Raw genomic sequence first — 13,301 nt, 5'->3', positions numbered from 1 at the left:
GGGGCAAAACTTTCAAAATAAAGCTAAATATTTCAAAAGTAGAAAGTTTAGAAAAATCCTGAACAGAGAGAAGCATGAATGTCCTTGAGGAGCTGAACATTTTGATACCTGGAATTATGCTGAAGTAGAATTTACCCATTCATTTCAAAGGGGCATGATTTTCAAAATAAAACTACATATTTCAAAGGTATGAGATTTAGAAAAATTTAGTAGCATGAATGTCCTTGAAAAGCTGAACATTTTGATAGCTGAAATTATGCTGAAGTAGAATTTCCCCATTCATTTCAATGGGGCAAACATTTCAAAATAAAGCTAAATATTTCAAAAGTAGGAAGTTTAGAAAACTTCTGAATAGTAGTATGAATGTCCCTGATGAGCTGAACATTTTGTTAGCTGAAATAGCTGAAACTTTGCTGAAGTAGAATTTCCCCATTCATTTGAATGGGGCAAGATTTTCAAAATAAAGCCGAATATTTAAAATGTATGAAGTTTAGAAAATTTCTGAATAGTACTATGAATGTCCTTGAAGAGCTGAACATTTTCATAGCTGAAAGTATGCTGAAGTTGGATTTCCCCATTCATTTGAATGGGGCAAAATTGTCAGAATAAATGCTGAATATTTTCAAAAGTATGAAAGTTGTAAAAAAAATGTTGACTATACACCATAATGTTGCTGACTTCGACTCTTCCTCAGAAATGAACATGCAGGATGCTTAGGTCCTACAATGTCCTGAAAAACCTGAACATTTTGATACCAGAATGGCTTTTCTAGCTGAAAGTATACTGAACTTATTAAGATGTGAACATTTTCCTATTGGTCCCCACAAAGTAGGTAAAAGAAGTAGTGTTTTGTGTGTGTGTGTGTGTGTGTGTGTGTGTGTGTGGGTGTGTATGTTTGTGTATGAGAAAGAAAGAAAGAGTAGTCCTACACACTGAGAAATACTAGAGTGGCTATTGAAATGAGACATAAAATGTAAATGATAATTATTCAAAAACAATAAAAAAAATATCATAAAGCTGTTTACAGAATGAATAGCTGAAGAGTTGCTGAATAGTTATTAGTTGAAATGGTGGTTTTAACTGAATGTATGCTGAAGATATTAAGATGTGAAAATTGTTCCCATTCATTTGAATGGGGCAAAATCTGCTGAAAAAAGCTAAATATGTTAAAAAGTATATATGTTACAAACAATAAAAATACAAGCAGGAATATCCTTAAAGAGTTGAACATTTTGATAACTTCATGGCTTTTGTAGCTGAAGAAATTAAGTGCAGAAAAATGGACAGACATAGTGTGGATGCTTCACAGCATCCCCACAATAAAGAAGAAGATAACAAGAGACTCTTGAAATTTAAATATATATATGAAAATCCATAATTCTGGTTAATTCCTGACTGGGTACGTGCATACAATGAGTTACTCCCTTTTTTGCATATTACTTTATATTCTGGGAAATTATGACCACCGAATGATTAGTTCTTTCTTTAATGTTTACTATTTCTTTTACAGCTACCAGGGATTTACTTAAAGACCGAAGAAAACAAAAAAAGAGAATTCTTAGGGAAGTTATGTGGGGCTTCGGTTTTTGCCTCAGTACATTCGTTAGGGCATATTTCTTTACATTTTGTGGAAAATAAGTACGCTGTAGTAACTACTAACAATTCCTTTGCAGTGTGTCATTTCATGTGCTAACACCTATCATCGAATTACTGTAATAATACAGGAAACTTAAAAATCCGAGGATTCTCAGGTAAGCTGTGGAATACCTTCTCCTTTTTTGAGCATTTCAGTGTGTCTCTTTAAAGATATAACCGTTTCCGGTGCGCGTGTGTTTTTCAGCGTTATGGCCGCCGTTCCGGACAGTCCTCTCTACCTGGGCTTAGACTTCAGCACGCAGCAGGTACTGAAAAGTACTTTTCACCTGTACGGTCGCTTCACTGGAGTGGCTGAGCTTAAAGGCTGCTCACACGCAAACTAAAACCCGCTTTAACAGCGCACATGCGGACGAAGAATACGTGGTTATTTTTTACTGGACTTTGGACCAAGTGAGTCATTAGGCAGTGTGGAAATACCACGTCCTAAAATATTGCAGAACAAGTCATGTCCTGCAGTCAAAATGTTATTTTCACAAAGAGTCAAACGTGGTTTTATCAGATGCATATACTGCAGATCCAGTCGTCTGATAATTTAACAAGTGTGGATCAAGTGTAAATGGCGCCGCTGCAGCTAATGATTAGGAATAGAACAGAATAGCCTTTTTTTTTTACCGGGCCTATACGTGAAGTATATGTAGCTACAGTATGACAGAGCATTAGGGCCACATTAAGGGGGAAAATGAGAGGAAGAAGATTAAATAATTTTTAATTAATTATTAATTAAAGTTGAAATGTCCAGAATAAAGTCAAACTTTAACATTTCAACTTTATTCTCGACATTTTGACCTTAATGATCAAAGCTACATTTTGAGTTAATGTCGACATGCAAAATAAATTATTATTGTGGGAAAGGGGCTTTTGTGCACATCTCACCATTGTGTGGAGCAGGGATGTGAAAAAAGTTCTAATTTGTTGAACTTTGACCCCAGTTGCGCAGCCAGTTACTGCTGACCATTGGTTGAATTGATGTGAAACTAGTTAATAGCCTAGGTGTGTTTCCCAATTTCCCAAGCTGTACAATAACATGATCCTCATATTAGGATAGGTTACAACTAACACCTATTTAACTAGTGCAATATCAACTCTTATAACAAACAAAAAAGTTTGATCTGGCAAAATATTGTGATTTATTGCTAGCAACATTAGCACTGTAGCTCAGAGTTCAGCAAAAATGACACTGAACGGTTAAAAACATGTTTATATTAATTCAGGAGTACAGGTAAAAATACACCAAATGTGTGTGGGTTGTGGGTCAAATGAATTAAAATTTAAAAAAATAAATAAAGCTTCAGCTTATTTTAAGTGTCCAACCTGACATACTCTTATCAAGCCTAAATAACTGAAACATTTTTGTGAAGGCCTACAGCACGACCTTTGACCCGTCAACTTGCATCATGTAATCGGATGTTGCTAAACATCGCCTATGTCAACGTAGGCTAGGCCTCAATGGACCAAAATGGATAACTTAAAAGTGAAAATAGCCAGTGGTGAATACAAATTTATGAACAATACATCACTGAAGGCCAAGTCAGACGTATGGGAGAAATTCAGAACAACCTTATCAGCAGCTTTGCTACTTGTAGAAAATGCTGCAAAGTGTTAGCATGTGATAGCCTCAAGCCAGTTCGCTCTAAGAAAACAGCTGCAGAAGCCCAAATGTCGTGTCCATCAATAGATGCTTTTCCAAGAACACAAGTCTCAAGCACTTTAAGGTGAGTGACTGTGTGGCTTAAAGTCTGTTTTAATTTGGGGTACAAGACGGGATGCGGGTCTAATGTTAACGGATCGGTCCAAATTTCATTTAGAGATAACTGCCCCCCACCACCACCACCACCACATGAGTTTCTGCATCTGAACAAACAGGCATACTGTCTGTGCTACATGGTGTACTTAACAAAAGGTTGATTCCATGCAGTAAATCTCCAAAAAGATCCACAGACATACGGAAATACTTTAATGCAGCACCCTTCACATCTTATTATCTCTGATGCAAGTTGGTTTCACTAGTTTAATAAACTCTCCATGGTCTCTCATCTGTGTACTTTTATTGTCTACTTGTGTTTTTCTTTATGAAGCTGAAAGTGGCAGCAGTGGACGAACACCTGAACGTGTGTCACCATGACAGTGTGCACTTCGACAGTGAGCTGCCTGAATTCAGGTAACTTTATTTTGTTAACATGATTCATGATTTTGAAGATGGGTCATGTGGTTTTTGTTCTGCAGGACTCAGGGAGGAGTTCACATTCATGCTGATGGACTGACGGTCACTGCACCTGTGCTCATGTGGGTCAAGGTGAGATTTTAGCAAAGTGGGGACACTAAAATGAAAGAAAAAGTGAATTGAGTTTGGTGGAAAGAAAATCTGAGCTCTGTCTTTTTAGTAGGAGTGTGTTGAAACATGCAGGTGAATGTGACTAAAACAAAGGTGAATGGAGTTTGGCAGAAAGACAGATTTTTGTTGTTTGTGTCCTCAGGCTCTGGACCTGCTACTGTACAAGATGAAGAGAGTGGGGTTTGACTTCTCCCGTGTTCGAGCACTGTCAGGCAGCGGCCAGGTGGGACATGGACACTGCTTGTGTCTTTAGCAAGAGAGACGTACTTACAGATAATGTTTTTAAAAACGTGAGTGAAGTCTGGTGCAAAGAACACCTGATTCTTGGTTATATTTGTAGCAGTAAAGTGTGAAAGCTTGCTCTTTGTTGAAGGAACAGGCTTCATATGCCATCTTAACACTGCTTGGAAGTAAATCGGAACCATTTGTATATCCTGCAGCCTTTTAATAGGCTAGAAATTAAGCGGGTGGCAACCAGGTAACACTGGCTACATATACACTGTGTAATTTTTTGGTACTATAGAAATTTGTAGGAGCAGTCTCACTATGGGCCAAGTCAATAAAAGCAATATCTACTCTCACATACTCATTACAAGTGGGACACTAGGAGTGGGATTGTTGAATATTTGAATTCTAACTGAACAATGAGGATGAAAGGCCACTAATTTTGTGGTTATTTAATAGGCTACATTTGGCCAGTGCATTAATGGCTAAAGCCTTCAAGTAATTAATTATATTAACTATATATTTAATTATATTTACTATTAAAGTCTGAGGTAGTTCTACATTTGTTTGCAGAGTACAAACAAATTTAGGCAAGAAACTATTGATACATCCTGGATGTGTGTGTAAATTGTTCGTACACACAGTGTCAGTGCAGAGTTGTGTGTATCCACTGTTTGAGAATGAGGCCCATTGTCTTTGGTCTCGCAGCAACACGGCAGCGTGTACTGGAGAAAGGGGGCATCTCAGACACTGAACCAGCTCATCCCGGACCAGAAGCTCCACCGGCTGCTGCGGGACAGTTTCTCAGTGTGCGACGCTCCCGTGTGGATGGACTCAAGCAGCGGGCCACAGTGTCTGCACCTGGAGGCTGCAGCAGGGGGTGCTCTGAGACTTGCCGAGCTCACTGGGTCCAGAGCCTACGAGGTTGCGCTTTCTACCTGTTTGTCTCTGTCTATATCTGTGTGTGTTTCTAGGGTATTTAAAAGACGAATCCATGTGTTTCTCTGCAGCGTTTCACCGGTAACCAGATCGCAAAGCTGCGACAGAGTCGTCCACAGGCATACAAGGACACAGAGGTGCAAAGGGGGTTGTTTTAGCAAAGCGGAGATTTTTAGCAAAGTGGTGACCATGTCTGATGTGATGACATATGTGTGCTTTCAGAGGATCTCACTGGTCAGCAGTTTTGCTGCCTCCCTCTTCCTCGGTGATTACGCCGCCATCGACTACAGTGACGGTCCAGTACCAACTCCTGCATTCATTCGCTCATGATATCACTTCTTCACTTTGATGATATCACTTCTGGGGACATGTCTGCTAGGGATGGGCAGTGATTTCCAAATAGTCATTAAGTTTTAAAAATCTAATATTCCATGTGACTTTGGTTTTGTCGTTAAACACAAAGAGCCGCTGTTTTCCCACCCTTTAACACCTGGAAATGGCGCGATAACAAGGTCAACATCTCATTTTACTACGGCGCCAAATACAAACAGCAGAGACTTCAGCCATCACGAGAAACGGTCACAGCACGACCAGATAAACTGTGTGATGATAATGCATGTGAGCTCCGCAGGTGAAAAGGTGTTTCTGACCATGGACGCTTGTACAGCGCTTACAGCCAAGTCGTATTAATGGTCACCTGCCGTTATAAGCAACCTGTTCTTCAGTCTGAAGCAATGTCGGATGTGGTGGAAATGGACACCTGGCAGTCTTATATCTGCTGTGAGGAGCGAGGAGACTACCATGTTTTTAGCCCCCACATTTTTTGCATATTTGTCCTTTTTATGGCAATTTTAATGTTTTGGTGTTTTTTAATGATTTTTTATCATTTTTTACCTTTTTTATTTTATGGCTGTTTAAAAATTATTTACATTTTTTTGTTTTTCTTTCATTTTTTACTTTTTGCATTTTAGTGACATGTTGATGCATCGTAATAGCAGGGTTTTTGCGTTTTCATACCATTTTTGCATTTATGTGACAGCTGTTTGTATTTTAGACTTTTTTACATTTTTATGACATTTTCTGAACAAATTTAAGTCAAACCTGAGCATTTTTTTAGTTCCCTTACTGAGCTCCAGAACTTCATTCCTTCAGTGTTTACTTTATATGCTTTAATAATACTTTTACTTCAATACAGGTTCGGGGATGAATCTGCTGGACATCAGGACCAAGACCTGGTCTCAGATCCTCCTGGACGCCACCGCTCCAGGTCTAGGGCGACTCCTGGGAGCGCCGCTGCCATCCACGTCTGTACTGGTACAACTGGTCCATACTGGTTTTGTTTATAACTGTTATCATGGTGACTGGGTCTGACCACAGCTTTTTTGTCCTGCAGGGTCCCATCTCATCCTACTTTGTTCATCGATACAGTTTCTCTGAGAGCTGCAGGGTGGTTGCATTCACCGGAGACAACCCAGGTAGGAGTGAACAATGTGGGGACTTTCTGAGTTAACACTCAGTTCTCAAGTCTAAACCTGGGTTCATTCTCCTTCTTTTGTGAAACCTCACAAAAAAGATGTTATTGTGAGGTTTGGGTCTGGGGGAGTTTGGACCTGGAAGTGGAATGTTGGGTCACAGTTAACAAGTGGACTGGGGGAGTTTACAGCTCCAGACAGGGCAGTCAAAGTGTAAGTCTTTAAAACACAGAATTTATCAGAAAATGCAAAAACATTGTCAAACTACAAATAAATGTATAAATACACAAAGATGTCTCATAAAAATTCAAATGTCATAAAAGGACAAAAACTGTCAAAAAATTCTCAAGTATACAAAAGAAATAATAATATGAACAATTGTCAAAAGCACAAATTTGTCATATACTATATATGCAAAATGTTATCATAGAAATGCAAACATTTCTCATTAAAATGTCCAAAATTATCATACAACCCACCAAATGTTCATAAAAATGCAAAAGGAAATTCACACCAATTTTAGCAAATCAACGATGTTTTAACACAGTGTGGACATTTAACAGGAAGGATGCATCTTTCTGTCTTTATCAGCATCTCTGGCAGGAATGAGCCTCCAGCCCGGTGATGTTGCTGTAAGTTGTATAAAACCAGTCCAGAATCTTGTGTCCACAGAGTCTACATTGTGTCTTTCATCTGGATATTTGTGTGTCCAGATGAGTCTGGGGACCAGCGACACAGTATTTCTGTGGATCCAGCAGCCCCGTCCAGCTCTGGAAGGACACATCTTCTGCAATCCCGTGGACCAGGACATGTACATGGCCCTGCTATGGTATGAAATGTTCCTGTTTTGTAACAACGTTCCAGCTTTGCAACAAAAAGTGAGCAGAGTTTGGTGGAAAGAAAACCTGAGCCTTCTTGGTATTGTTAGCAGGAGTGTGTAAAAACATTATATGAGATTGTATCATACTGAAAGAAAAGTGAGCAGAGTTTGGTGGAAAGACAGATCATGTAGCTAACAGCTAACTAGACACTGTTATCTTAGTATAGTTGGGCAGCTAATGTAGCTAACAGCTAACTAAACATTGTCTGCAGCTTTAAGAATGGATCATTGACGAGGGAGCGAATAAGGAATGAATGCGCTGAAGGGTCATGGGAAGTTTTTTCCACCGCCTTGAGGGAGACGCCACTCGGAAACAACGGGAGCATCGGTGACCAGTCCTGTCGTCCTTCATTTTTTGTCTTTGCTCCTCTTTTCTTCTCTTTCTTCATCTTTCCTCCCCTTTCTCTTTTTTCCTTCTTTCCTTGTTTACCTCCTTTGCTTCTTTTTTCTTTCCTTCCTTCCTTCCTTCCTTTTGTTCCTCACCTTTTTTATTTCTTCTTTTTTCATCATATTCCTTCCTTTTTCATCCTTCACTTCTCGCCTCCTTATTTCCTATTATCCATCCTGATTGGTTGATATTTTTCTTTCTAGGCTTTTATTTTGACAATCTGGAGATCACACCTTCTGCTGCAGGAGTTCACCGATTCGACGGGGATGACAACAAGGTCGGTCCCACCTGTCATACGTTCCAGTTGTCTCACATGTCCAAACTTTGTCACTTGTCTCAGAAGTCACCCCTTTCCTGCAGGTGTCCTGGCTGAGTCCTCAGGTGGAGGTCCGGGCTCTGGTTGAGGGGCAGTTCCTGTCCAGGAGAGTCCACGCTGAGAGACTCGGATACTGCATTGGTAAGACCTGGTACTTCCTTCCTTCCTTCTCTTTCTTTCTTCCTTTCATTCTTCCTTTTGTTCATCCCCTTCTAAGGAGGTATGAACTAAACTAGCTGTGAGTGTTTGCCCCTGGTAAACCAGGAGACATTTATCTGTTGATTTGTCCTGTTTCAGTTCCGGGAACCAGAGTTTTGGCCACAGGAGGAGCTTCATCCAATCACGCGGTTCTACAGGTTGGTCTTTGATGATGCCATCAGTTTCTTGGTGTCATTTGTCAGCACAGTTTATTAGAATAGGCTGTTAGTATAGTTAGCATTTTTAATGTCTTAGCTTTATTTGATAGCGTAGGTAACAGTGTATGCTATCAGTGTAGTTTGTTGGCATTATTCATTGGCATAGTTTATTAGTATTTATATTTGTATATTAGCATAGTTTATCAGTAAATTGGGTAGTTTATTACCATAGTTTGTTATCATAGATTATTGGAATAATTAATTATAGGGTAATAATATAAGTCATTAGTATAGTTTATGAGCATGTGTTATTAGCAGTGCATTAGCATGGTTGTTAGCATAGTAACAACTGATAGAAGCCATTCAAAGTTCTGACGCAGATAGTTGAGCCATTTATTTGACGCTTTCTTAGCCGACCCAAACGAGCTGCTGTTGTTATTTTTGGACGTTAACAAATGTGTAATATGAATTCTCACTGGTCTCCTCAGGTTCTGTCGGATGTATTCAATGCTCCAGTCTACACCATCGACATGTCCGACTCAACTTGCTTGGGCGCAGCTTACAGAGCTTTGCATGGTACTATGACTTCCACTACTACTACTCTCAAATGCAAAAACCAGTACTGCTGCTAATACAACAGCAGTACTGTGGATGCCACTGTCAACCAGAGAATCTCTCTTGATTTTATTCATTGCATGAATGCTGACTCAGCATCCATACCTTGTTTTCCTGGTCTTTATTATTATTATTATTATTATTGTTGTTGTATGGATGCTGAATCAGCATCCATACCTTGTTTTCCTGGTCTTTATTATTGTATGGATGCTGATTCTGTAAGATTTAGTGAGGTGGTGGTTGCAATACCAGGCTTGACCGCTACAGTACTCCGGTTAGAGAGTCTCGAGTCATCAGATTAACCATGACTGTTTATTTCTTGAGAGCATACATATCAGTCATCTGCAACACATAAAGAATATAAGGCGTACATAAGTTCAACAGCTCGCCAACATTTAGCACTAAACTGCATCACATTCATAAGTACTACGTAACAGTAAATTCAGCCAGAATGCACTAAAGCTAATTTCAGGCGTGGCTATGCTAATGCCGATTACTATGTGTGAGATTGCTGCAACACTAATAGGAAACTGACGTATTCACACGGCGAGATAAACAGCTCAATATGCAACGCTATCGCTAACTAACGCTATCCACTTACGTGTCAAGAACTTCTTCTCAAGAAAGGGAACTCCTCACATGCAAGCTACGTATGTCTCCATACTACAGAGCCAACCATTACTCAGAACATACAATGTCAATCACCGCGAAGCCACACCCCTTAAAGAAGCAAGACCTAACAAACATAGGGTAAGGATATAATTCACAACAGCCGCCCCTACATTTGAAAGGCAAATGGGTAACAGTGAATTATCTTAAGTATCCTCACCACCCCCAATCGCAGGCAACTGGATCAGACGAGCTACAGGCCTAACATAGGTTTTACCATTAATGTCTACTTCCACAGTCCTGACGCATCCATCGTGACTGGGTATAGTCTTTCGAACCCTGCCAATCGGCCACTGAGCCCGAGGAAGCCGAGGATCCACGATCAGTACAACAGAGTCCAGGGATAGGTTCTCTGACAATTTCTGCCACTTCATCCGTGTTTGCAGTGTAGGCAAATAGTTCCTAGTGAATTGTATCCAAAACTGATCCACCAGGTTCTGACAATGACGCCATCTCCTCCGACCCATCCTTGCTGGAGCGTATGCCATTTGAGGAAGTGAGGCGTTCCGCCGCCCCATAAGGAGAAGATTAGGAGTAACGGGCAACATCCGTGGAAACATGTCCTAGTGGCTTCGAATTGAGGATCCCCTCAACCTCAACCAGAACAGTATAGAGAACATCTTCTGTAACTGCTTGAGTTCCAACCGCTACCTGGAGCGCATTCTTCAATGAGCGGATCTCCCGTTCCCAAATCCCCCCAAAGTGTGGAGCACCGGGTGGATTAAACTTAAAGGTGATCTGATAGGTTGCAAGCTGTGCCTGAAGGTCAGGCTCCATACTAATGAAAGCCTCCCTTAATTCCCTTTCTGCACCCCGAAAGTTGGAACCACAGTCTGAGAGCATCTCCTTAGGTTTGCCTCGTCTGGCTATGAACCGGCGGAGTCCGAGCAGGAAGGCATCAACATCCATAGAGTTAAGGAGTTCAACATGCACCGCTCGTGTGGTGAGACATTTAAATATTACACCCCAACGTTTCTCATTCCTCCTGCCTACTTTGACCAGATAGGGGCCGAAGCAATCAACGCCTGTCGAATAGAATGCTGGACAGAGCAGACGAAGGCGTTCTGGTGGTAAATCGGCCATTATAGGAACCTTTGGCTGAGCTCTCCATTTCTGGCAAAGGAGACAGCTATGTTGATGATGCTTGATTGCCTGACGGCCCTTCAGGATCCAATACTGTCTCCGTATTTCAGCATAAACTCTCTCTGCCCCCGGGTGCAGCAAACGTTGATCAAAGTCTTTAATGATAAGCTTCGTTATAGGGTGTTGTGGATCCAAAACTATAGGATGGATCTGTTGTTCATCTGCACCTGCAAGTCTTCTTAATCGTCCCCCAACTCTCAACATGTTGGTGAACGAATCCCATTCTGGAGCCAGACTGCTCAACCTGCTCTGTGCAGGGATGGGTTTCTTCGCCTTGAGGGCTGATATCTCTTCTGGAAAGCTCTGGGCCTGGCATGTTCTGATCAGAATAGCTTCTGCTTCTCTGTTAGTCATATGTGGCTTCTCCTTGATGAACGGACCTAGTCGCTTCCACTAATTGCTGCCAGGTATCGAATTTGGTGACATCAGGGCATGATGTAGAGAGTTTAACTTGCAGGTGATAGCAAGCTACCTTCTTGAGTTCTGACACTCCTTCCGATAGTGTGACTTCAGGTGCTCTAGGCCAGTGTCTTGAGCTCTGTTTCAAGAATGCAGGCCCCTGACTCCAACGACTTGGTGCGGGCAGACTGAGAAGAGATTTCCCTCTTGTTATGTCATCTGCTGGATTGTCCTGAGTATTGACATATCTCCAGTTTTTGTGGTCTGTCAATTCTTGAATTTCGGCGACTCGAGTGCCGACAAACACCTTATAGCGACAGGAATCTGACTGAATCCACTCCAATACTGTCATAGAGTCTGTCCAAAGGACTGTCTGGTTGATGTGGATCCTCAATTCATCCTGTATCAGTTTGGTTAGCTGAGCTCCAGCTAAAGCAGCACACAACTCCAAACGAGGCACAGACTGTTGTCTTTTGGGAGCAACCCTTGACCTTGCCATTATGAAGGAAACATGAGTGTCACAGCTAGACTGAACTATTAGGTAGGCCACTGCTCCATAAGCCCTCTCTGAAGCATCACAGAAGACATGAAGTGAACTATGTAGTTCAGCTGTAGTTGAAGAAACTGGTACATAGCAGCGGGGAATGGAAATCGTACTGAGGTTGTCAAGCTTGCTCTCCCAATTTGTCCAAACAGCCCACAGATCAGCTGGTAGATCTGGGTCATTGCAATCTCTTTTCTTTGTCCACAATTGCTGGATAATCACCTTTGCTCTGGTGGTAAATGGCAAAATGAACCCCAGTGGATCATACTGAGAAGCCAATACCTGATAAGCTGTTCTCATCGTCAGTGTGGCATGTTTAATGGGCCGATAATGATAGCCAAGAGTATCAGAGGAGCAGTTCCATCTGAGCCCTAATGTGGGTTCTGTTAGATCAGCACTGTTGTGAGCTAACCATTGCTCTGTTGCTGAGGAACGGGCCTCGGAAGGTAGGTGTGATATCACCGTCAGATGACTGCTGGCCTACTGGCGTAGGTCAAACCCTCCTTCTGCGAGCATACTGCGTAGTTGTTCCACAGCTTGCTTAGCTGCTTCTTCTGTGGGGAAACTTGACAAGAGATTATCAACGTAGAAGCTCTGTAGCACAATCTGATGCATACCTGGGTATTCAGCTTCTGAATTACATGCATGCTGTTGTAAAGCAAAGATGGCACAGCAGGGACTGCAAGTGGTGCCAAATGGCAGAACTTGCCATTCATACACCTCTAGGGTGCTTTCGGTCCTCGGATCTCTCCAGATGAACCGAAGATAGGGTCTGTCACTAGGCAGAAGTCGGATCTGGTGGAACATGCCCTTAATGTCCGCACTCACAGCGACATGATTCTGCCGGAATCTTATGAGAACCCCCAACAAGGATGGCCCAAGAGTAGGGCCGGGAATCATCTGGTCATTCAGAGACAGTCCTTGATATTGAAAGGAACAGTTGAATACGAGTCTCGGTTTGTCGTTGTGGGTTACAAGATGATGGGGCAGGTACCATCCTCTTTCTGTTTGGTCCGAGTTCTGCTGGCTCAGTTTGGTTACATACCCTGCTCCAATGAGTTTGTCCATTTCACCTGAGTAGACTGAGGCTTTCTCGGGGTCCTTCTGAAGTCTTTTTGTTGTGCTCCCCAGGTTTGCTAGGACCGCCTGCATACAGCCTTTAGGTTTGGGAGCATTGGATTTCCACAGGAGAGGGGTTGCATACCTCCGCACTCCTTCGACTTCCACATGCTGAGTTTGCGACTCAAGCAGATGTATAGCTTCATTATCTGCTCTGGACCATACTACCAGTTTCTCACTGCGATAAGGTAGAACATCTAGCTGCCATAATCTCTCCACGTTGCGGTAGAGAAGATCATCCGGAGATG

At 41.8% G+C, this 13,301-nt stretch overlaps 1 protein-coding gene across 4 annotated transcripts in view; it reads left to right on the top strand.

Annotated features, from left to right (window-relative positions):
• Nucleotides 1–1,837: 1,837 nt before the first annotated feature.
• The window catches only part of xylb (xylulokinase homolog (H. influenzae)), a 28,965-nt gene continuing 17,501 nt past the window's right edge, over nucleotides 1,838–13,301 (top strand). The window contains exons 1-16 of one of the 4 annotated variants that reach the window (XM_020625461.1): nucleotides 1,838–1,901; nucleotides 3,732–3,814; nucleotides 3,880–3,949; nucleotides 4,131–4,211; nucleotides 4,922–5,137; nucleotides 5,224–5,289; nucleotides 5,375–5,417; nucleotides 6,348–6,466; nucleotides 6,546–6,627; nucleotides 7,216–7,256; nucleotides 7,338–7,453; nucleotides 7,717–7,832; nucleotides 8,096–8,169; nucleotides 8,253–8,349; nucleotides 8,506–8,564; nucleotides 9,053–9,140. In XM_020625461.1, the coding sequence (XP_020481117.1) occupies nucleotides 1,845–1,901; nucleotides 3,732–3,814; nucleotides 3,880–3,949; nucleotides 4,131–4,211; nucleotides 4,922–5,137; nucleotides 5,224–5,289; nucleotides 5,375–5,417; nucleotides 6,348–6,466; nucleotides 6,546–6,627; nucleotides 7,216–7,256; nucleotides 7,338–7,453; nucleotides 7,717–7,832; nucleotides 8,096–8,169; nucleotides 8,253–8,349; nucleotides 8,506–8,564; nucleotides 9,053–9,140 (1,408 nt within the window). In that variant the 5' untranslated portion in view covers nucleotides 1,838–1,844. Of the gene's footprint in view, nucleotides 2,047–2,450; nucleotides 3,369–3,731; nucleotides 3,815–3,879; nucleotides 3,950–4,130; nucleotides 4,212–4,921; nucleotides 5,138–5,223; nucleotides 5,290–5,374; nucleotides 5,448–6,347; nucleotides 6,467–6,545; nucleotides 6,628–7,215; nucleotides 7,257–7,337; nucleotides 7,454–7,716; nucleotides 7,833–8,095; nucleotides 8,170–8,252; nucleotides 8,350–8,505; nucleotides 8,565–9,052; nucleotides 9,141–13,301 lie in introns of those variants that run through there. The other 3 variants (XM_020625460.1, XM_020625462.1, XM_020625463.1) reach the window with 3 other exon arrangements.

This window comes from Monopterus albus, unplaced genomic scaffold, assembly GCF_001952655.1.
Source record: "Monopterus albus unplaced genomic scaffold, M_albus_1.0 scaffold355.1, whole genome shotgun sequence".
NCBI classification, from domain to species: domain Eukaryota; kingdom Metazoa; phylum Chordata; class Actinopteri; order Synbranchiformes; family Synbranchidae; genus Monopterus; species Monopterus albus.
The sequence above is the reverse complement of the archived record's forward strand: the minus strand, read 5'-3'. Positions and strand labels throughout refer to the sequence as shown.